General features: G+C 37.9%; 1 protein-coding gene across 1 annotated transcript in view; it reads right to left on the bottom strand.

The window, feature by feature from the left end:
- Apoltp (Apolipoprotein lipid transfer particle) overlaps nt 1-24641 on the bottom strand; it is a 335784-nt gene that overhangs the window by 239740 nt on the left and 71403 nt on the right. Inside the window, exons 3-7 of the mRNA XM_083117428.1 lie at nt 16405-16565; nt 12162-12307; nt 6651-6792; nt 4892-5041; nt 2364-2559 (exon numbers count right to left, since the gene is read on the bottom strand). Coding sequence (XP_082973554.1) covers nt 2364-2559; nt 4892-5041; nt 6651-6792; nt 12162-12307; nt 16405-16565 — 795 coding nt within the window. The remainder of the gene's footprint in view (nt 1-2363; nt 2560-4891; nt 5042-6650; nt 6793-12161; nt 12308-16404; nt 16566-24641) is intronic.

The raw sequence follows: 24641 nt of genomic DNA, 5'->3' as shown, positions 1-24641 counted from the left end.
TTGGGGGGACATGAAGGGTGAAGCTATCAGTTGGCGGACGTACCTTATGACTTTTTTTTAACAACTTCACTCCATGTTGATTCAGATTCTGGGGTTGTCTTTGCATTTTTGAGGTTTCTTAATTCTTGTGCAAGATCTTGGATGTTGCTTTCTAGGAGTTCGATGATTACATTTTTGGAGGAGAGTTCAAGCTGTGCCTTCTTAAATGCCAACTTTGTTTCTCTACACTCTATACACGATGGCATTTGGCTGCGTGTATTCTAACTGTACAGGATGGTTTGCGTGTAATTTTGTGTGACTTATCTATTGTGTAGAAAAGGCTCGCATTTCCTACACTTTCGTTTTTACTGCACTTCCTCACTCCCGAGTTGGAAAGCACGCCTGATAATGGTGTGAATACCTCATATGGTTTATGAATTTGCCCAGACTTGCTTTAGTAAGTAAATTACTTATACTGGCTAATTAATTGGTCGAATTTAAGTTGTTAGATTTGCTTCATATCCTGCTCTCCAACTGTTATTTATGGTACATGTGTCCCAAGATTTGTTCTTACTGTTCTGTTGCTAACCCGTTCATCCATATGCATATATGGCTTGCGATCATTGTCACTGTTCACCTAATGACCCGTTCTTGTGAATCAGAACGAACCAAAACAATTCACTGTCTCCGCATCTCCAGGTGGTGCACTTTTCGGAGATTCTTGGCAAGCTGCTTTTCATAGTAGGATCAATTCACTTGCGACAGTCACCGGTTGGTCTCTGGAAACACTACAGGAAACTCAATAGCACCTACAATCGTATTTTCCCACCTGCCATTTTTTAATTTTTTTTTTTATTGTTTGTCTGTTTAGCTGTAGCAGAAAAAGAACATTCTTGCAGGTATTCTTGTGAAGGTGATTCAAGATCCATACATGTAAAATAAACAATGTTATGTGCAGACTAAATTCCATGAAAGTTGCAAAACTAAGTAAACTGTACTACCACTTGAAGGTACCTTGAAAACAATGATAACATATGAATGAGAAAGTGCTGTGTATTTTTATATTTTATATATATAACTTGTACTAGAGTTTATATTTGGCCTCAAAATAAATTATATACACAAATCGGAACACAAATATATGTATACTATAGTTTTCAGTATGTTGGCCTAATGTAAAAACCACATGTTGGGCCAATGTTGGAACAATGGACAAAATTACCATTGCCTAATGGTATGGTTCTTATGTTTGGCCAACCATTTTCAGTATGGTTGGGCCAACCACTTTTGGTTACTTGGGGTTATATATAGTTGCACACATTAGTGAAAAAGTACTGTTCAGTAGCCAATATTGGGCAAAAACACACAGGAACATCTGGGTAATACATAAGCTACAATGCACTGGATGAACTATGTGATTTTCTGTTTCATACTTTTGTGGGTTATCAAGTTTTACTCCCGAACTGCTCATATATTATTCGCATTGCATCATCAGAATAAAAGAAACATCAAATTTGTAATTTTATGTGTACACTATAGTGTGAGGACCTAAATCTTGTGTGTATTATAATAAACACACGAGTAATATTTAACCCCCAGTTACATCATTCTTGTCACATGATAAATCAGATAAATGTACATAGAGACAAACACAACCCAACAAAAAAGAAAACTAAAGGAAGTGTGCAATTGAAAACTGCATAGATACCTTTCATCTAATGAATCACATAATCAAGTTTTTGAAAATGTACATTATATGAAAGGGAAAAAATTTAAAGTGTTCCAAGGTACAGTCATCAACAAAACAAATGAGACACCTTGATCCTGAAATACCCGCTTTCCTGTAATGTATTTCATGCTGCCTAACACCACGACCATCGTCGAACTTCCTACTAAAATCCACTCATTGCTATAGAGCAGCGGCGACGCCAGGATTAGCCATCTAAGGGTGCTGAGGAGGTGCAATGTTGAAAATAAAGGAAAAATGAAACATGCATGTGTAATTTAACGGGTTTAGCCACTACATCGAATACCAATCAACTTTTAGTAGGCTTCTATGAAAATATCCAATGACTTTGATTCATTTTTGCATTCTTGCTTTGACCCCAAAACGTACAAAGAAGTAAATGTGGCTTCCCTTTTGATTAGTATCAATGGCTTGCCTGTAGAATACAATAATAGTGGTCTCTCTTCAATACTTAATATTATACGTTCATATGGCGATATGGTATTCTCATAACGTAGATGACACTGCAACACAGAAAAAAAGGATTTTGGTGGTGACAAAACATGCTTGGTTAAGCTATCTGGTAACTGTAAACAAAAAAGAAAGTAGTGCCATTTACTAAAATTGTTAATTTTGAGCACTTTGTGATTAAAATTACCTGGTGATGATGTAGTTGTATTTGTTTCCATCAAATATTGAAGGTTCTGTTTAGTTATTGTTGTAGCCCCCATATCCTTATTAGAAAATGGTTGAAACAGATGTTTCTCTTCACAGAATATGTTCTTATATATTTTGTTATCAACTGCTTGTTCACAGTAACTTGTAGATTTCATTACTGGCAATGACTGGTATTTCTATTAAAAATAAAACACAAAAAAAAATTAATGCAGAAAGTAAATAGCATCGGTAGTCAAAGACAATAACATGTTAAACACTAAATGCTTGTTCTGTAGATATCCCAGACAAGTATTACACACAAAACTTTATTTTAAAATTATTACAATATTTTATTATATCTTTTAATTTTAACCCATTCATTCATTCATTGTTCCATTATCCAGTCATTCTCATTCCATAACAATATACTAACTATATAATATTTTCATACTTGATTATTAAATAAACTGCTCAAGTGCCAAACTCATGAACTCTCTAACAAATGCTCTGAATTTGAGTCTTAGTCAAGGCACATTTTCTTCCAATTTCTCTAATAAACTACTCATCTTCATCACATTAAATGTAAGAATGTGATGTAAAATCATGTAATATGATCAAAATACAATTATAACAAATGATAACAAAAAATCTCAATAACATGAGAACTTTATATTAATGTGCTCAAGATGATAGCACTTGGTATTTATTAATATAAAATTAATAAATATAAATTGAGAGAGAGTAAATATTGTGCATTGTACATTTTTTTTATTTTAGAGTAGGTAATTTGTGGTTAAAGAATTGAAATTGATACATTTAGAAATGTAATTTATCACATTATAAATGTAAGTTAATATTTTGACTTAATTTCTATTCTTATTAGAAATGTCAAATATGATGAGATGAAAGGAATTTGATTCAAAATATACTGGGTTGCATGAGGTTCAAAGGGTTGTATTAATAGCAGAGGCATATATTCGGGGCTATCTAGGCTATCTGTGAAGCCCAGACTCAGGGAATAAAATACAGAAAAAAATATCTATCAGAAAATGTGCATAAAATTGTTCATTTCAGTAAGATGATGAACCTGATTTCTTAGAAGTTGGAAACATTGCCCACTTTCTTTGAATTCACGCGACGCCTGGCCCAGCTGGTGGGCAACTCCACGGGGGTGACTGATAAGCTTGACAGGGCTCCGATCAATGTTGCAAACCAATTTTCCCCACCATGTAATTTTCCCAGGATCGGGGAATTGTGGAGTCAAACTGTTACAGGAGAGAGAACAGGGTTGCATATGGTGGGGAAAAAACCCTCTGAACTTCCTCAACAGTCTGGGTCAATGTTGCAAACCAATTTTTTCCCAGCATGTAATTTTCCCAGGAATGGGGAATTTTGAAACGAAATTATTGCACAAGGGGAAAGTGTCATGTGGCAGGGACAAGAACATCATTGAACGCTTGCAGAGGAGTTGAAAAAGAGGTCGTTGACCTTCAAACAACTAGAGATACAGTGGGGAGTAGAAAATTGTTGGTTGAGAGGGAATGGTTTACCGAAATGACAAGGACCAGTTCTAGTCTAGATCACGTCGAGTGGTCTTGGTGCATGGAATTTATTTAGAGGCAGCGTGTGAATACGGTAGTGAGTGGATTGATTTTTTTGTGAATGATATGTGATGTGTGTTGTGTAGTGAACTGAAATGAGGGACATAATTAAAAAGCTGTCTTTTCGGCTTACGAATGACGATAAGCTTCAAATCGTTGTGGATTTTTCTTGATTGTCCACTTTATGAACAGATAAGCTAATGGGGATCGGATCTACAGTTAAAGTGGTATCTAAACCACCATGCATCGAACCCAGGACCCCTTAGTTTTAAGGCAACAATGTTATTACTGCGCCAACAAGCAGTACCCAAACTTCAAATCATGAAAATCGGTAGGTTGAAATTTTATTTTTATTCTCGTATATAGGCCTACATAATATTTCACAATATGGGCCTCTAATTTATTGCAAATAAGAATGAAATTCTTGAAATCCTTTCCTTACTGACAATGTATATTTCCATGTTTTATTTATGAGGTATATATTTTTAATCACAGAGTCACATCATTTCAACCCGCCACCCCAAATGAAGTAAAAAAAAAAAAGAAAACACCCCCACCAGCAATTTTTTGTCCATTCGAACACTATGATATGGTGCGATAGCCCAGGTTCTTAACCCAGTATACGCTACTGATTAATAGATACCTAGAACAAGAAAGTAAACCATTAAAAAAAACATCCATATCTACAAATAAAGATATGTTTCTGAATCTGTCACAAGTCTGTAGAGGAAACATTTTTCATGTGTGCATGTTCTTCCAATTGTGGATTTAATATCTATAAACCTTTCATGAGAATAAATATCCAAAATGCAGTACAAAAAGTAACTTTCCAATTAAACAATGCAATTTAGCTGTGAATGATTTGTTGTAAAACAAATGGCAAACATTTAAATTACTGAATAGAAAAAATAGAAACTTGCACACATACAGATTTAAAGATATATGGAGTTGTTTGGATAGCCGAGTGATGGTTGTAACGACTGGTGCACGTAGATATATCCTTCACTTTCTTGAGCACTAAGTCAGTTTCAATAACATGCAGCGAGTACTCTGTATCACATTGTCCAGCAACGTCAGCCTGTAAAAGATGTTAATTTTGAAGCATGCTATACAAGAATCAGGAATAAAGAGAAAATCAATGAGCAAAATATCATCATTTGTGCCTAATGTTTAGGCTGCTAGGTGACTAAATTAATAGGTCTCTCTCCAGATAACTTCTGTACAATGCTTATACAGGGTGGCCATTCTAGAACCGTGATAAAATTCAAGTAAAATTTCCAGTTTTCAAGGCGAACCTTCCAAAAATTCAAGGGTCCATGCTGATGTTTTCTCTATTTCAACCTAACGTATTACGACCCCTCATCACCCACACAAATGAAAATATTAACAATATAAAAGCTCTGCGAGATTCCAATTAATTCAAAAATTCTAATTCAATTCAATTAAACGATATACATACTATTTAAAATATTCAATTTATGGTGTGGAGTTTACATTTGCCATTTCACATACTAGACTCGAAATACATCTACAAATACAAGTCACAAATCTTACAGAAAATACTAATCTACGAAAAATTGTTAATTATATAAGCATTTCCAACTCAAATTTACCTAATCAACTTCTGCCTGTCAGGTAGATTGTTCTGCAAAGTACACAAAGAAAGTGAATGGATTGAGAGAACACTGTTTTACTTTTCATGCAGCCTTCCTTTCTTTTCTTTCCCAGATAAAAATAAAAGCTAAACTGTGAAAAGCTTGCCTTGAGGCATTTGTAAATGTATGAAGTCATTTGGATTAACAAAAGTTCAAATTTTTAATGTCTATGGAGAAAAATTCACTTAGAATTTACACATGATTCCCAAAGCCAATAATTCACACATAATTCCCAGAATTCAAGGAATTCCTGGTGAGTAGCCACCCTGTTATACCAAAGCAAATAATGTTCTAAAATAATAGTGGCAAATATTATTAAATTGTCCTGTTTAAGTTACTTTGACAATTAATTTAAAAACACACAAAGCTAAATTATATTTGAATTATTTTACTTCTTCTCCAGTTATAGGGTGCAGCAGCATTCATAACATAATTTAAGTAGGAAATGATGAAAATGCTGGCAACAGTGTATGGCTGAAAACAGTGTCATTATACTGTACATGAATTGCCATTAACAGTAAACTGTGTTTCAGTTGTTGTTTGTTGCTACTCTGTGTAGCGTTGATGCCACCAACATTGAACAATGGAATGCAAGTGTGTGCATGGATTTCTTGTAACAGACCATTCCACAGAAAGTCTTTCCTCATTATGGTGACATCCTGTGGCAAGCTAAATCCTCAGATTTATCCTCTTCAGACTTTTTCTTATGGTGTTGCCTTAAGCAAGAAGTATTCCAAACACATCCTCCACGATCTTGGAACTGAGGATCACATCAAAGATATTGCTGCCAGTATCCCAGCAAACATGCTAGAACGAGCAATGGGCAGGTGCTTGGAAGAATATGTGGTACATCACAGTAATCACTTGCCAGGGATCATATTCAAACAATACCTGGTCAATGCCATTTCTTTCTGTATAATTGTGACTTCAAATTATGCTATGAGAACTGCCACACCCTGTGATAATAGATTTCTATGCCCTTGCCTAAACATGATCAGCCTACAATCATTACTGAATTGGTAACATGCCTACCTCTGAAGTTTGATAGTCAACATCAAACCTATCCATACTGTTCTGGAGGGCAGAAATTATTCCTTTTTTGAAGTTTAATACCCAGTTTTCTTCTCCTGGATCAGGGCACACCTCATTTATGACACCATCATGAAACGAAAACCTTTCAAGGAAAAGATAATAGAAAATAATTTTTGCCATAAAAATTTGCATAATCGCCATTATTAAAGTAAAATTTATGAAACAATAGGTTTCTACAAAACTTGGATTGAACATGGATTATATCTTTAACAACACATGACCAATCAAATCATGATTCAGTTTGCACCTGACAGTGCTCATTGACAATGTTGTTTCTTATGACATATTTTGTGGTATTTCCCATGAGGAAGTTTGAGATACATAAACAGGTTTACCACATAATTTTCTTTCTCAGTTTTGCACACTTATGTACAGGAGTGTAATTGATTACTTCATGGCCCACCTGCAGAGAACCTTAAGGGGCTGCTTACTCTTGAATTTCTATACCTAAATTTTGTTCAGTTTGTCCTTCACCTTGCCAATTTCTGATTGTTTCAGAAATATAGCTGTGATAAAAATAACATTGAACGTTGTACAAAAGACACACTTTCCCAACATCATCAAATTGACTTATCAATGTGTATTTGCTCTGTAGTGAGTAGTCTGTGGAGAATGCTCTCCAAGAAGGTTGTTGTGTACATCGCATCGTGGTCGGTCACGTTGGACACTAATAAAGTGTTAATTTACTGTTAGCACATGTTGTTACTCCATGCAAAACCAACTTCCGAAAATATCTGCACTGAGGTTCAACAGGTTATGGGCCCAGATACGTTCCACTGCGCCTGTGAAGTTTGGTAGTTTGTCGGAGTGCAACAGTAAGTGTCGTTGTTCTTCAGAGTGCAACAGGAAGTGTCCTTTGTCTTCCTAACCTGACTGGTGAGAATATTGCACTTTTGAAAGAAGCCTGTTTAGGTTGCTGCTGAAGGCTGAGTTCGAAACAACAGTAGACAAGCTGGAAGGTGCGCAGAACTGGCCGAGGTGGAAATGACAAGTGGAACTGCTGTTACGACACCACGATGTCCTAAAAGTTGTGGATGGCACGTGTACTTCTCCACAGGAACTTTTTGCTGAGTGTACTACAGAAGATTGACGTAAGTATGAAGCAGAGTTTAAAAGGTACCAGAAGGCGGACAAATGATATTGGTGAATAGCATGAATGATGCTAAATCTGAACTAACCAGCACGTGTGATACGTCTAAGGAAATTTGGAACAAATTGATGTCAGTGTATGAGCAAAGTTCGGCACAGCGATTGGATTGATTGTCAGAACAATTCTTCAATCTATCCAAATATGCAGCGGTAGATATTGCAACATACGTGTCCAGGCTTCAGAGAAATTTCCATGAAATGAATGATGAAATGGAACGTCTTACGAAGTCCAAGGTTCCAGAACTGCTTTTGATGAGTTGAATCATGTCTACCTTACCTAGTGAATATTTTGAATTCAAAAGTGTATGGGAATCGGTTCCAATGGAAGAGTGTACTGTAGACAGGCTAACTGAATGACTTAGGCTAATTGAAATGAGACTTCCCAACAAGAGTAGTGACACAACAGCTTTTGTGGTGAAAAGTGATGATCCAAAGAAGCACAAGAAACGTCCAGAAAAAGCAAAAAAGTGTTTTAAATGTCACAAAGTAGGCCATTTTGCCAAGCAATGCAAGTTGGTGTTAAATAGACTTTCAACCAGTGGAAATGAGCATGTTCCAGAAGGAGGAGCCTTTGTGAGCTTTGAATTGAACTGTCCTGCTTTGGAAGTTTGGATTGCAGAAGCACAGCACATATGACTAACTGGAAGGACTACTTTCCATAGTACCAAAAATTCCCAGCACCAAAAGAATTACAGGTGGGAAATAAAGCCATCATATTAGCACATGGCAGTGGTATAGTGAATGTGAAAATGTTGGTCAATGGTAGGTGGGTGAAAAATCATTTGTGATGTGTGGTATGTGCCAAATATCAGTAAGAATTTGTTTTCTGTGAACTCCACTAGAAAAAAGGTTTTCTATTCTGTGCAGATTCCATGAAGTGTATACTAAAAAGAAATGATAAGGTACATGCATGGGGAAGTGTTACTTTAAGTGGTTTGTACCAAATGCACATGCATGCATTACCCCCCAAAAATCCTGTGTAAGTGTGCTTAGTGTCAGCTCCCGATACATTGCAGCTGTGGCATGAAAGGTTGGACACCAAGGTAAGCAGCATGTTCGAAAGTTTCTAGTGCAGCATGGAATTAATGTAAAAACTGATGATCAGTTTTGTGAAGGTTGTGTGGTTGGCAAGCAACATCAGAAAAGTTTTGGACAGCGGGCTTCTCGTGCAGAAAAAACAGGTAAAAGAATCCATGCTGCCGTGTATGGACCAATGCAAACAAAATCACTGGGTGTTGCACTGTATTTTGTTTGTTTCAAGGATGACTTTTCGAAATTCCGACGTGTGTTTTTTCTGAAACAAAAATTGGAAGTCGCTGCATGACTAAAACAGTTTTTATCTGAAGTCAGTGTTACAGGTCATTTAGTGAAAGAATTTGATAATTCAGAAGTGAAGGCTTTATTGAAAGAAAAGGGAATCAATTTCAGAAACACCATGCCTTATACACCTGAACAGAATGGAGCTGCAGAACATGAGAACAGAACATGGGTTGAATCTGGTTGCTCGATGTTCCATTCCAAAGATCTTCCAGTGAAACTTTGGGCTGAAGCAGTGAATACTGCAACATATGTTCTGAACAGAACTGGACCAACCACTGTAGAAAAAAAGACACAATATGAACTTTGGTATGGAAAAGACTTACCAGGTATAGATCATTTGAAAGTGTTTGGAACAGTGTGTTTTGTTCATGTACCAAAGCAAAAACAACAGAAATGGGACAAAAACAGCATTAAGGGTTTTCTGATTGGTTACTGTGATGAAAAAGATGGTTACCGCATCTGGAATGAGAAAAATGACAAGGTGTTGCTCAGTCGTGATGTTGTTTTTTGCACAGAAACAATTTTGCCAGTAAAAGTGTCTTTTGAAATTGTTTCACCAGAAAAAATAATGTTTGAATCTACTGTGGAAGAACCTGATAGCCCTGGGAGTGAGTCTGCATACTACGATGCTACAGGGAACAGATGCATCACAGGAGATGTAACTGGTGGAAGTGAACCATGTTATGAATTGTGAGATCGTCAAAGGGTGCAGAAACCAGTGTGGCAAGATGGTTGTGTGTTACAGGTAGATTGCTTTAGAACCGAGCTTGTATAAAGATGCCATGTCATCAAGAAATGCTGCAGAATGGAAATTAGCAATGGAAGATGAAATGCAGTCTTTAGCTAAGAACTAGACTTGGATACTTGTTGAATCTCCAAGCAATAAGAAAGTTATTGATAATCGATGGGTTCTAAAAGTAAAGACAAAGGCAGATGGCAGTATCTACAGATTCAAAGCAAGACTGGTAGCAAAGGGTTATCTTCAGAAGAGTGGAATTGGTTACGATGAATCCTTTAATCTAGTGGCTTGATTTGATACTGCACGAACTGTGCTGAGTGTTGCAGCTTGTAAAGGGTTGAAGTTAGCTCAATTTGATGTGAAAACAGCCTTTCTTTATGGTGATCTTGATGAGGAAATCTATATGTATCAACCTGAAGGGTTTGATGATGGGACTGATCGTGTGTGTAAGCTAAAAAGGAGTCTTTATGGACTGAAGCAATGACCTCATTGTTGGAATAGACGATTTGTGAATTTCATGTCGAAGCATAGTTTCACATGCAGCAAAGCTGATCCCAATTATGTTCATTCGTAAGAAAAATGGAAAGAAAATGATCGTAACCATCTATGTGGATGATGGCTTGGTTGCAGGCAATGATATTGAAGATGTCAACAGTTTTCTTGGAACTCTAAAAGAAGAATTTGAAATAGTAGTTGGGTAATTAGATTGTTTCTTGGGCATACAGATAAGACAAAAAGAAAATGGTTCTATTTTTGTATGTCAAGAGAACTATACAAAGAAGATTCTTGAGAAATTCCGCATGAGTGAAGTGAATGCTGTGTCAACACCTGCTGAAAAAGGAAGTGTAAATGCAGGGGAAGTAAACACACAGCAGTCAGTAGACATTAGTGTTCCTTACAGAGAAGCATTTGGCAGCTTGATGTATCTGGCTACAGTCACTAGGCTAGATATCTCCTATGCTGTTGGATTAGTGTCGCAAGCATTGGACAGTCCAAGAGTATCTTATTGGCAAGGAGTGAAACGAATTTTCAAATATCTATGAGGAACCACTGCTTATGGGATATGCTACAGTCCAAATCATAATCCTGGGATCCTGGAAGCCTTCAGTGATGCAGATTATGGTGGAGATCCAACAACAAGATGCTCAACAACTGAAGTTCTATGCAAGTATGCAGGTGGAGCGATATCCTGGATGAGCCGGAAGCAGAAGTCGGTTGCTCTATCAACAACAGAGGCTGAATTTGTGGCAGCCAGCAAGGGAGCGAAGGAAGCGATATGGTTAACAAGACTCTTGAATGAGATTACTCATCTGACAGGAATGCCCACACTGCTAGTGCTATTAAGTTGGTAAAAATTCCTGAATTTCACAAACGCTCAAAACATATTGCAGTGCGTTATTATTTTGTAATATAAAAATTTCAGAATAAAGTGTTAAATGTGGAACACATTGATGCTGAAAGTCAGGTAGCAGACATTCTCATGAAACCATTAGCAAAAGTTAGGTTTGCTAAATTATGTGGCTTAATGGGAGTGGGAAATGAAAAGTAGTGTACTTATTGTTATGTTAAAGTGCAACAATGTTTTTTGTAAAAAAAAAAAAGGAAGCTTGTAAAAGTTGTTTTTGAAGGGAAGTGTTGAACGTTGTACAAAAGACACACTTTCCCAACATGGTCAAATTGACTTATCAATGTGTATTTGCTCTGTAGTGAGTAGTCTGTGGAGAATGCTCTCCAAGAAGGTTGTCGTGTACATCGCATCGCGCTCGTTCACGTTGGACACTAATAAAGTGTTAATTTACTGTTAGCACATGTTGTTACTCCATGTAAAACCAACTTCCAGAAATATCTGCGCTGAGGTTCAACAAATAAACATATAAAATTCAATATTAACTTAGATGGAAACTTAAATCATAACTCGAGAATAGTATGGAGACATTTTAGGAAATGATAAAGTTCCATTTCTGTTAATGAAATGAAAAGTTGGCTGTAATATTCCACCCTCGATAATTTTAATTAAAATTTTGTGGGCAAGGAAAGTTTCAACTCGTACATCACATCCATACCCATTTTCAACATAAAAGAAAACAAACAAAGGTGTTTTTTCTGTGGTTTCTTCGCGAGAAACTTACAATTAAGGGAAACTTTTCAACTAACCTACTGTATTTCTTGCTGTGTTGGATTTCCATGGTTGCTTGATATTGAAAAGTAATATAAACTTCATGAGTGTGTGTGTATATATTTACCTTATTTCATGCTTTTCCAACGCTGTTCTGAATTCTTGTTCTTGTGGAAGAATATTATTTGGATCATTAATGACAGTACCCTCCTCCTCTTCACTATCATCAAAATTCCGCATTGAGGCCCACTCTTTCAAAGTCACATTCTGTAGCTGTAAGAAAAAATAATGTAAATAAAAATATCCAAATTTCTTTGTATATTCTGTTAGAAAATCAGAAAAACTGACACATTTTAATTTCCCTCAACTATTACAAAAATAAGATTTGTGTTTATAAATGCAATAAAAATCTCAGTTATAAAAGTTCAGTGTGTTTCAATGACTTTCTTTTAATAGAAAATTTTGTTAGAATCATCTTTCAACTTCTATTCTGATATAAACTATTGCTCTACGTATTTTGAATTTGTAATTAGTAATTTGAAAATAAAAGTTATTTTCCAGATCTAACTTCCTATCACCTGATTAAGAGTATCTAGTAGGGAAGCAGGATTAGGAAGTTTCTTAGCAATGAAACAAAAAATACAAGCAGCATAGAAAATTCACAACTTCACCCCCCCCCCTCCCTTCCCCATATACCTACCTACATAGGTAAGTCAGCAAGTAGGTCACAAATGTTTATGAAAAAATACTAAGTAAGATACTGACTTGCAAACAATTTTCATTTTTCAACATAATGTCCACAAACATTTATACACTTATCCCATCGCTTTATCATTCCTCAAAAACCTGTTGCATAAAAGTCTTTGGGCTGCTGTCCCAGCCACAGTCGCACCTAATGTTCAACATCTTCATCATCTGCAAAACATTCGCTGCCACCATGCACATACTTTTCAAATGATCGTGCCTTATGCTGTAGGCTTAAAACCATGAGAACACCCTATTTCAGTTGCTATGCTTTCTATCGTCAATCGCCTGTCAGCTCGAATCATCTCCACTCATACCATCTCCAGGTACAGTCCTCGAGTATGGTCTTCATTTCTAAACTGAGCTGCCGATGCGTGCAACTGCTACTAGCAACTGCTAACTGAATATCATAAAGCTGGTTTGTGCTGCTACCTAATGACACCTTTGGAAACTACTCACTACTATTTTCAACTATCCCACATCAGTTTGTGACCTATTTAAAGACTTCCCTCATATATAATCTACATTAGCGGTTCCCAACCTGTGCTCCGTGGAAGGGCTCCACGTGCACTTCTCGGGGGCTCCGCGGCCACTCCAGGAAAATAAATAAAAATTGAATGAAATTAACACATTGAATCCCATGCTCATGCTATCGTAATGTACCCCTTATTGTCATGTTCGAGTTAAGCTTAGCTGGGTAACAGACAGGAAACTAAGAAATGTGTTAACTTCAGCACAGCTTCAAGAAAAAGCATTTTGCAGTTATTGCAGAGGAAAAGTGGGGGAGAAAGAGAGAGAAAAGGAGGCGGAGCTTAGATGGAGAACATGCAAGTTGAATCTTGAACAGGACAGTCGGAGATTAGCTTGAGACAGTGGTAGTCGGGAATAGTAAAGCGGGGAGTTTGAGTTTTGGGGAGAGAAGAGACAAGAGTTAAGTTTGGACTCTGGAGATGTCAGGGAGTTTGATTTTGAAAGAGAGTCAATTTTGTTATGAAAAGTGAACGTCAGTTAGAATCGTTTGGAAGTGAAGTGCTGAGAAGTGAAGTGCTGAGAAGTTAAGAGACAATTTAAGAGGCTAACATCAGTGAGTGAGTGAGTGAGAGTTTAACTTGGAAACTCTTACTGATCAACTCTTCAAGAACGAGACAGGTAATAAATATGCTTTCTCTATCGCCAACCTTGCCTTTGCAGTCTTTGGGTCACTTTAACCCAAAATAAGTGAGTTGCCATTCATTTAAAAGGTTGTGTAGGTTAAGTTGATTTAGGTACCTCCGCAGATGGAAGAAGCAGCCAAGTGAGAGATCATGAGCTACCGCTAAACCCCAATGGTAAGATTTAAATTCGTCTAAGGGCACCTGGTTCGATCCCAGAACATTTTAAGGTTCACAACCAGCATGCTTCGGTTGTTGTTTTACGTGGCAGAGATGCGGGGCATCGATCCCCGTACCTCTCGGTTGTTGTTTTACGCTATGCACGAGCATCCTGAATACTAGCATCCTACTAGTAGTACTAGTACTATTACTAAAATATAATACTATATACTTTTCTCTCACAATTAGCATGTGTTTATTTTTACCTTTTCCCAGAAGTTGCTGCTTGGAAAAGAGTGCGATTTTCTTTTTGTTTTAAATAATGATTTTTTTATTTGAATATGACCAACGTGATTGAAAAATTGGCACTTTCTCTCATTACAGTGTTGTAAATGTTTTGTGTGATTGACATTGTCTACATAGACTATTTACACTATAAAGTAATGAAATCTATTGTAATGACTGCCTACCGGTAGAAATAGGGAGCCACCACATCATGAAGGCAACAGTGCCTCCGGGAACCAGTTGGGCAACAAAGCAAGACAAATCAAAAATTAAATCCACGGCTAGCTATACATACAACCTCAACTGGCTCCTTGTAACACACACATTTGTAGGTGAATCTCAATATGAGGAGGTAAATCGAGATGCAAACACAATCTTATTATTTCCATAATTTTAATTTCTATTAGTTTGGCTAACTATGCAAGAAACAAAACTGATCCAAGAATAAAGACCTATAAACATATTTATAAAATTTATACACACTGTCACAACTAAATTAGCAATGAAGAGTTGAAATTATTTGGCCAATTACATAATGCATGCAGTACGCGTACTACACTACAGTTTGCACTTTACCTTGTCTGCCGATGCACATTGGGAAGAAAAATATATATATATAAGCGCGCACTGAGTTCATCGTTGGGGCCCAGTCTTCTGATGTGGTCCTAATGTCACGTTTGTAGAGATATGGATGGAAGGGGGGGGGGGGTAATAGATGAAATGATATCGGTCCTTCAGAATAGCAGCTAGGACCACTCGTGGGTTCCTTGGTCGTCTCCGATTCAGTCCATTTCAACGTGCTTGGTTACTGTATAAGCTGTTCTGCAGGCATCTTAACGTTGGACTCGCCGTACTTGACGGTGCTTCAATACTTTCCCGTTCACGCGTCCGAGCGTCAACAAATCAGCACTGCACACATAGTCCGTACTTGGCGCTGCTTTAACACTTGAACGTTCACACGCCCGAGCGTCAACAGATCCGCACTGCTCTCATATGCGTACAAGGCAAAGAATCAAAGAACTTTTCGAGAGCGACCACTTCACCTCCTTACTTCTTCACCGTTAAAACTTAGACTGTCCGTCCCAGGACTCTCCACACTCCTGGAAACACTATTTTGCACTATTGTGCTCCCCTGACCAATCAGGAGCTTGCACTTTCTTCTCCATTATGCACTACTGACAATGAACATGGAGGGTGTGTGACCTCGCAAGTTTACAGCGTTATATATAATTCACCCTTTTACTAAAGTGGACAGAAACATGCCTAGATTCGAAATTTATGAAGGTAAATAGTTCTCCTTTGAGCTTAATTCTGAAATTTACACGCAAGGGATGCTTTCGAAATGGTGACAGGCTTGTAAATATTCGAGAGACAAATATATGGTCACACAGATGGACGGAGAAAAGGCTTGACGTGAGAATGTCTGAAAATATGGTGCGACTCGAATCGGAAGAGACCCCCCTAGAATGGAGGGTGTGGAGCCATCTAGCATGGAAGAAAATCACTAGATTTAGAAAGTTGAAAGAGGAAAAGACAAAGTGATACCTTTACATACTTATGCCGGTGAAATTTTGACATGCCTGGCAACACTGACGTCCAGGCGCGCATTTCGTTGGGGAGAGCTAGCTCTATTGTTACATTTTTTTCAGCTTTCTAGACTGGCTGCTGCATTCTGTCCCTCGGCCGTGAAAGTCGCATGGTGGTAAATTCACGTAACTGTGACAGCACCATGCTGTGCGAATGAGGTGGTCAAAAATAGGGGTGACGTCCATGAGAGTTCCCACGACCCACGCTAACTTTCGAAAATAAGAAATAGAAAAAAAAAACCTTGGGGTGGACGCTGGGAAAAGTCCATCACACTATACATAGATTATGAGTAGACAATGATCATAGATGTGGGTTTATAGTGCATGTAACATAACTGGCTGCGAGAGTCACATGGAGCTGTTATGACGGGCAATTAGACGAAAACTTGGTAATTACTACGGTGAAAGAAAAATATCACTGATTATTCAAGCAATTAGCACTTACCTTAAGAATGCCCTCACATCGAGTCAAAAATTCCACAGAACAGAGAGCATCTATATGTAATGTAGACTCATTTGTGCTTGTTCCTTTAAATAACGTTATCACATCGATAGAATACTGATACTGGTAAGTGCTTCCTTCTTTGTAGCTGAATTTCGTAGAAGCTAGAAGTAAAAGGAAAAAGCAATCATTATTTTTGTAGTGTAGGATTCTAATTTATGTTAATGTTTCAAATAAAATAAAATTTTGAAGTATGTCATTAATACCTGAACATATACACTACAAACTACACCGATAAATAATTCTAAATAGAACACTTATAAATACTAGCATATTCAGATACAAAAAAATAGAGCATATCCACCAGCACTATATTCAATGTAGGTTGTTAATAGAATAGGGCAGTAGTTCTTGAAATTTCCTAGACCGCGGACCCCCTTCAGAGATCACTCAGTAAATAGATACTGTAAATTTGTATAATTTTTGTTCTCTCATAATTCATTCTTAGCATAAAGAGTAAATGCTCTTATCTTAGTATTTTTCCAAACCTTTTTGGAACACTGGGAGGGTTTCGCGGACTCCCTGAAGAGTTGTTGAAGATCACAGTTGAAGAGTTGCTGGTATAGGGAGTACTGAGTAGGTATGTTCTGATGGTGTCTGGTAACATTCAATTGGTGGATATGTAGTAAGACAAGAGTTAATTCGAAAAATTGCATTACAGTAGCACCAACTTAGATAATACAAAAGAAAGTAAGTCTTGAAGCTTTCCTGGCAATGAATGATGAAAAGATTCTCTCGGGCTTTCGACCAGGTGAGTTGTGGACAGGATTCCCAAGAGAATCTTTTCAACAATACGAAAGAAAGTTAAATGTTCTGTAATTATGCAATGTCAATCTGCTGTGCTTCCTTTTTAAAGTATGCCATCCTCTTGTTTCTGGCATCTAACACAGGCTACAATGTTTGTACTTTTTCTGCAAATGCAGTCTCTGTTCACTTCAGATGGTGTGGGCTGAGCAAGAGTTTTTGAATCGGTAGCATGTGAGATGCTTCATCCTCTTCTGGATATTGTGGGATGTCTGTTACTAGGGGTGGCAGGAAGTTTACCTCAGAATAATCTAGGATGGATTAATTTCCATGCATGAAATTCCACCTTATGCAATAACTACATTGCAAGGTTTACGAGACCTAGCTGGATTCAAATCAACTGGGGCTTGGTTGAAAACAACATCCGTTTCCATTTATCATTCTTGTGAGTTGATCTTGAGGAGAGCTCTTAGGGACAAGGTACTGCTGCTTTTCTGACACCCATTTTCAAATATAACATTTAGTTTACAGTTTCTTTCATGGGATCATAAAACCACAAGGTCCTGTTTGTACTCATTCTCTTTTTTAGGACATGATTAACTCAATGGACGAGCACAGAACTATTTCTACAGAATATATTAATTCTTCATGTCAAACTGCAATCATCTTATTTTGTAACTTGTGTCCATGGCTACCCTCTTTCTTCCTGTCCACAGGTACCTGCCATGCATGTTTCTTTAATACCCTCAGATCCAAGAAAGTAAAACATGTTATGCAATCATGTCCTTGCTTTTACAAGGTTTCCAATGCAATTCCACTAACCAAGCAAGCTGTAACTATGTGATCAAAAGTATCCGGACACACCGCGAAACGTGTGTTTATCATAGAGGGCGACACAGTACTGCCATCTACCGTGTGGAACACATAGTCAGCGAACTCAGTAGTCTGCAGACAGTGTGAGACAGCAGTATGGGATGGTCTGAGAAACTCACAGACTTTCAACGTGGTCAGTTGGTTGGGTGGCACTTGTGTAAGAAGTCTGTGTGTGAGACTTCCACCCTCCTAAACATCCCTCGGTCCAATGTTTCCGATGTTATAGTGAAGGGATGTGTACAACCCAAAAGCTTGCAGGCCAACCTCCCATGTTGACCTCCAGAGACCATCGAGTGTTGAAGAGGGTCGTATAGCATTATCGTCAATCATCCATCGCCACCATCACACAGGAATTCCGAGCTGCATCAGGGTCTACTCCAAGCACCATTACTGTTTGGCGCAAGGTGCGGCAACTTGGTTTATATGGCCGAACAGCTGTCCATAAGTCAAACATCACACAGACAAATGCAAAACGCCGCCTCGTGTGGTGCAAGGAGCGTCGAAACTGGACCATAGAACAGTGCAAAACCCCTGTGTGGAGTGATGAATCACAGTACACAATGTGGCGATCCGATAGTAGGGTGTGGGTGTGGCGAATGCCTGGTGAACGACATCTACCAGCCTGTATAGTGCTGAAAGTGAAATTCGGAGGTGGCGGAGTTAGAGTGTGGTCATGTTTCTCCTGGAGGGGGCTTGGCCCCCTTGTTGCTTTACATGGCAATATCACGGCACAAGCGTACGTTGACATTTTAACAGCTTTCATGCTGCCTACTGTCGAAGACCAGTTCGTGGATGACCATTGTGTATTTCAACACGACCGAGCACCCGTCCATACTGCAGGGCTTGTGGGGGAGTGGTTTGACGATAACAACGTTCCACTAATGGACTGGCCTGCGCAAAGTCCTGATTTAAATCCCATAGAACATCTCTGGGATGTTTTGGAATGCCGACTTCGTGCTAGACCACACCGATCCACATCAATACCTCTTCTCATTTTGGCGCTCTGCGAGGAATGGGCTGCCATTCCTCAGGAAACCTTCCGGCACCTGATTGAAAGTATGCCCGTGAGAGTGAAGGCTGTCATCAAGGGTGGGCCAACACTGTATTGACTGCCAGTGTTCCCGATGGAGGGTTGCCCAAACTTGTTCTTTATTTTCAGGTGGGTGTCCGGATACTTCTGATCACACAGAGTATATTACCTGTGTGGCAGAAACTTTTTCCAACACAAAGATAAAATGCACAGGCATTACACTAGTGAAAGTTTCATGTCAAATTATATTTGCTGCAGTTCATAGTGGAGAGAAACCTGACAGGGGTAAAAAAGTGCTAATACCTAATAGGAATTAAGAAGAAAATTGGCTGCTTAGGTTACCTGCCTCTCCCCTACATGTTATTAGTAACTCTCACTATATTTTCAGATTGAGGTGAAATAAATAAGTAAAACAAGTAAGTATAATAAAGTCTACATGATGCTTAGACAGGTTAATTGGGACTGAAACTCAGTTTAAAATGGGATTCGAACCATGGGGATTGAACCTGAGATCAGAATTTTTATCTGGCAGGCATCATCTTTTTAAGGGCAAATTTATCATCAAATTAACTATAAAATGGGATCTTGTGAAAAAAAATTCTAGGAGAGTTTGGGATGTGTTTATAAATCACTGCCCAGGACCTCTAAATTAAAAGGTGACAGTGTTATCACTATTCCATCAAGGAGAGCATAGTAATAAATAATAACAGTACATTTATTTCAATTGGAGGAAGGTTTGACTTGATTCAAGTCTTGTTATTTAGTGTTGCTTTTTGTCACTTTTGGCTAATCACAACGATGAAGATGAGTGATGATATAATGAAACTGTTGAAGGAACACTCACAACCAGGCTGGAATGTTATCCCGGGACCCCTGGCATCATAGTGTGCCATGGAGGTCAGCTAGACATTATAATAAGAAAGACATTATGAAAAATCAACATCGGAAAACTGTGTGTAACAACCCAAGACTCCTTAACAAAGGATTCATAGCTTCCAGGTGGATTCTGCAGGCAATGGAACTCTGAAAAACTGTAAATGATGATTGGTTGCATACTCTCCAGGTGCATTACATAGGTAAAGCAACACATGAACGATTTATGCATATACATATACTCCAGGAGCATCTAGCAAGTTCAGCAATCTGAAACTCTCAAAGGATTGTTCAGTTAACATTTTGCTGGTGTCAAATGGTTAGGTAAGAGTAAAGGCTAAATATTGTTCGAATTCACTGGCTTGGAAGTATAACAGTACTTAATACAATTTAATACAGACACAGATGTTTTGAAAAACCAAATTAGAACTACACCTAGCTCTACATCACCAAATACTTGCACAAGCAATCTTTAATAAAATCCAAGTCTCACTTCATCGGTGAACCATGGATCACTTTTGTTTACCCAGGCCTGGGTGAAGTCACAAGGCTAATACCATAATGAGGAGCTTTTTACATACATTTAAGTTAGGCCAAGTTATGCTACATAGTCAAAATTTTAAATATTTTTACCACATCTTAAATCTCTTCTTTTTTATGTGACTCTTTTCAAATCAATTTTTCCTTGTGGATGCTCCTTTGCAGATGGGAGGCCGTGGCTGTCAAGCCTCCCAAACCCCTAATCTCGACCTGTGTGTATGCCCCACTCACCCTATTTAGGCCTTGAGCCAGGCAAGTTATCGTTACCGGTCGGGGAGATGGGTTATAATGTGAAATTTTGACAACGTTGACACCGAATCGAGGCGGGTGCTGCTCCGTTTTCCTGTACCACCTAAAGTTTTTGCAGAACACCCACATTTTATAGTTTTATGGTTTCAGTTTTCCGCACCCTGCTCCGCATACGGCTTAACGTTTGGTTCCTAGCAAATGGATAAGATCCTTTTAGCCACCTTGTGTGTTTATGACTGGCACTTAATATTTCGTGGAGGAAACATCTCGCAGTAGAGTAATTTCCTGTTTGTCTGTTAAAATTTGTTCTTTTGTGGGTTAGTCGAGTCTTAAGTTCCTTTCCGATAACTTCGCGAGTAGCCTTCGCGTGTAGCCGTATTTTATGTTTGTGTATGTTCGTGAAATTGTGAATGTAATATTGTGTATAGTGAAGTGAAGTGTAAGCTGTATTTTAACAAAACGATCAGAGCATTCATAATTGTTAATAATAATAATAATAATTCATAATTAAAGAAATATATTATAAGTCAATTAATGAGTTCGCCATGTCACGCAAATGTGTGAATAACCCGAACTTGTTTTGTTCTGTTTGCGGGGAATTTACTCCGAAGTCACAGAGAAATACTATCACTCCTATAGTGAAAAAAGCATGTGAGTTGTATTTTGGAAGTAAAGTAGACGAGGGAAAAAGCTGGGCACCAGGTAAAATTTGTTGTAATTGTTCGCGAACTTTACGTGGTTGGCTTAATGGCACTCACAAATCAATGCCTTTCGGAAACCCTGTAATATCGACAGAACAGAAAGATCATACTACGGATTGTTACTTCTGTTTAATAAACATAGTGGGATATAGTTCTAAATCAAAACATTCTATATTTTATCCTGATGTTCCTTCAGCCAAGAAACCTATGAGTCATGATTTTATACCAATTCCTAAGCCTCCTAAAGAATGGACAGTGGATGAAACAGAACCAAGCAGTGCTTCTCCAAATGACGAACCTGGTCAGTCATATTCAAACACCGATCAAAATTTTCCTGATACAAATATACCTCACTTTATTTCCCAATCCGAACTAAATGATCTAGTCAGAGATTTCAACCTTTCTAAAGTTCAAGCGGAATTATTAGGTTCTCATCTCCGAGGGTGGAATTTATTATAAGATGGTGTTAAGGTGTCATATCGGAAACGCCAACAATCACTGACACATTTTTTTCTGTTAGTAATGAGTTAACTTACTGCAATTATGTAGAAGGCCTTCTGCAAGAACTTGGAAGGAGTCACAACCCAAACGAGTGGAGACTATTTTTAGATTCATCTAAGAATAGTTTAAAAGTAGTATTGTTGCTTAATGGGAATATATACCCATCAGTACCCCTTGCCTATTCTTCCAGCATGAAGGAAACGTATGAAAATATGGATACAATATTAGAAGTGATAAATTATGAAAAATATGGTTGGCAGATATGCGGAGACCTCAAAATGATTGGTATACTGTTAGCCATGCAGTCTGGGTTTACAAAATTTTGTTGTTTTCTTTGCCAATGGGGCAGCCGGGCAAAAGATAAACGTTAGAACATTGTGGATTGGCCCATACGGAAAAACTTAATTCCTGGTGAGAAGAGTGTTAGGAATCATCCTCTACTTGAGATACACACGATTTTGTTACCACCGTTGCATATAAAGTTAGGGCTGATGAAAGTTTTTGTTAAGGCTTTGGATAAACACGGTGAGGGTTTTGAGTACTTGAGAAAAACGTTTCCTAAACTCAGTGATAATAAGTTAAAAGAAGGCATATTTATTGGGCCGCAAATCCGTGAGATCATTCATGATGACAACTTTGTGGAATTGCTAACAGAAAAAGAGAAATGTGCATGGTTAGCTTTCAGACAAGTATGCTGTAATTTTCTTGGAAATGTGAAAGCTGACAACTACAAGAAACTTGTTAAGAACTTGTTGAAGTGTTATCAGCGCATGGGGTGCAATATGTCCTTTGAAAATTCACTTTTTACTTTCGCATTTGTACTTTTTCCCCTTCACTTGGACGCGGTTAGTGACGAATGCGGCGAGAGATTTCACCAGGATATTTCTGTCATGGAGAAACGAAATGCAGGAAAATCGGTACAGAACATGTTATGTTAGCAGATTACTGTTGGAACTTCAAGGAAGAGGTTTCTGGTGGCAGTTACAAACGGCAGAGTTCAAGAAAGAAATTTTGAAAATGTGAGTAAAAATGTGTTTTTTTTCTTTTTTTGCATGAAATTTCTTAATTGAACAGTAAAAATCGGTCCTATATATATATATTTAATTTTTTTATATTTCATAGTTATTCACTTCAATATTTAAATCTTATTTAATGAGCAAACAAACAAAAATAATTTCAAACTTCGATGTATTATTACAAAGGGAATTAAATTTTTATTAAAAACAAAATATGAAAATCCAGGGAAAACGATAGGTGATACAGCATTTCTACTTTCAGATTTGGATTCAGTGGGGTCGAATTATAAATAATCACCTATTTTCGTTCAAAGGAGCAAAAAATAGTTTGAATTTGTTCATCAGTGCAATCGACGTGCCCTAATCTAAAGGGAACGTGGAATCATAGGTGGAGTTTCGCCCGTCCACTTGGGGGGTTAACTGGGGCTAAAATTATTCATGTCATTATCATTTCAAAAATCATCACTGGCATTCTCCTTGGGAAAGGGGTCACCAACCCCCACATCATATCCACATTGTGTTGCCATCGAGCATCACTTTTGTTAAAAGGAATAAATACACTATTACAGATGGTTGCAAATTTATTAAAGAACACATTTATTCTTTAGAATAAAGAAGGTATAAATGCGATTAATAGGATGGACGTCCGCAGGATTTTTCCCAGCCTTTTCCTCAAAACAAATGTTCATGCATTTAAGACCATCTTTTACATTATTTTCCATTTAGATCTTCCATTTCCAAGGGCAGACTCCCGCCGCCCCTAGCTAGGGCTTGACAAGACTGTAAGAAAAAAGATAATGCGAGCGAAGCGAGCAAGAACATTTTACGAAATGTATTTTTATTTGTATAAAATTTGAAGTTGAGTGGGGGGGGGGAGCAATTGCACTTGTGTGTCTCCTTGTGGTTCCGCCACTGTTTCTCAAACAGTGTGAGCACAACATCAAGTAATGGTTTTCCGATAATTTCCAATCTCCAAAATATGATTAAGATTTCTTCTTGTTATACCTATAACCAGCATAAGCACGTATTATTCTACGATAATCTGCATGTGGGTTACTTGAAACAACGAATTTCCAGAAGTAATCTATCTGGAGACTTCAAGAGATACCTGAGATTACTGGAGCAGCATCCTTACAAGTGGTCCACAAGATTCACCCGTCACAAGGAAAGTCAAACACAACTTTCAAATGCACCTGCCTCGTACAATGGAAAATCCAAATAAATCCCGCGCGTGACGCGGTGCAACGTGCACAGAAAGCTTGGAAAGGAGTGATTTCACCAACACTGTAGTGGTCATCACTTAATAAATCGATTTCACGCGATTGAATGGCTTCTACGTGATCGCGACACGCACGTAATACAGATCCACAGGAACTAACATCACTTCTTTCTTTCCCTATCACAACTGCTAATCTATTCAAGTCTCTCTCCCATGACGGCTTCTTTTTTTCATGTTCAGAACAACACATTTGTTGTAGTAACTGATTGATGAAAGGCTACATTTATGTAAACACTGGATGCAACGCCGTTATGGTTACAATGAAACAATGTTTACCATGCGCTCTAAGGTGGAAGATCAGAAGAAATACCGGTGCTATATTTTCTTTGAAAACGTGCCCGGAACATATCGTCCCGTAAAATGGACAGGCACTC

The sequence above is a fragment of the Lepisma saccharinum genome, chromosome 2, assembly GCF_977018435.1.
Source record: "Lepisma saccharinum chromosome 2, izLepSacc3.1, whole genome shotgun sequence".
NCBI classification, from domain to species: domain Eukaryota; kingdom Metazoa; phylum Arthropoda; class Insecta; order Zygentoma; family Lepismatidae; genus Lepisma; species Lepisma saccharinum.
The sequence above is the reverse complement of the archived record's forward strand: the minus strand, read 5'-3'. Positions and strand labels throughout refer to the sequence as shown.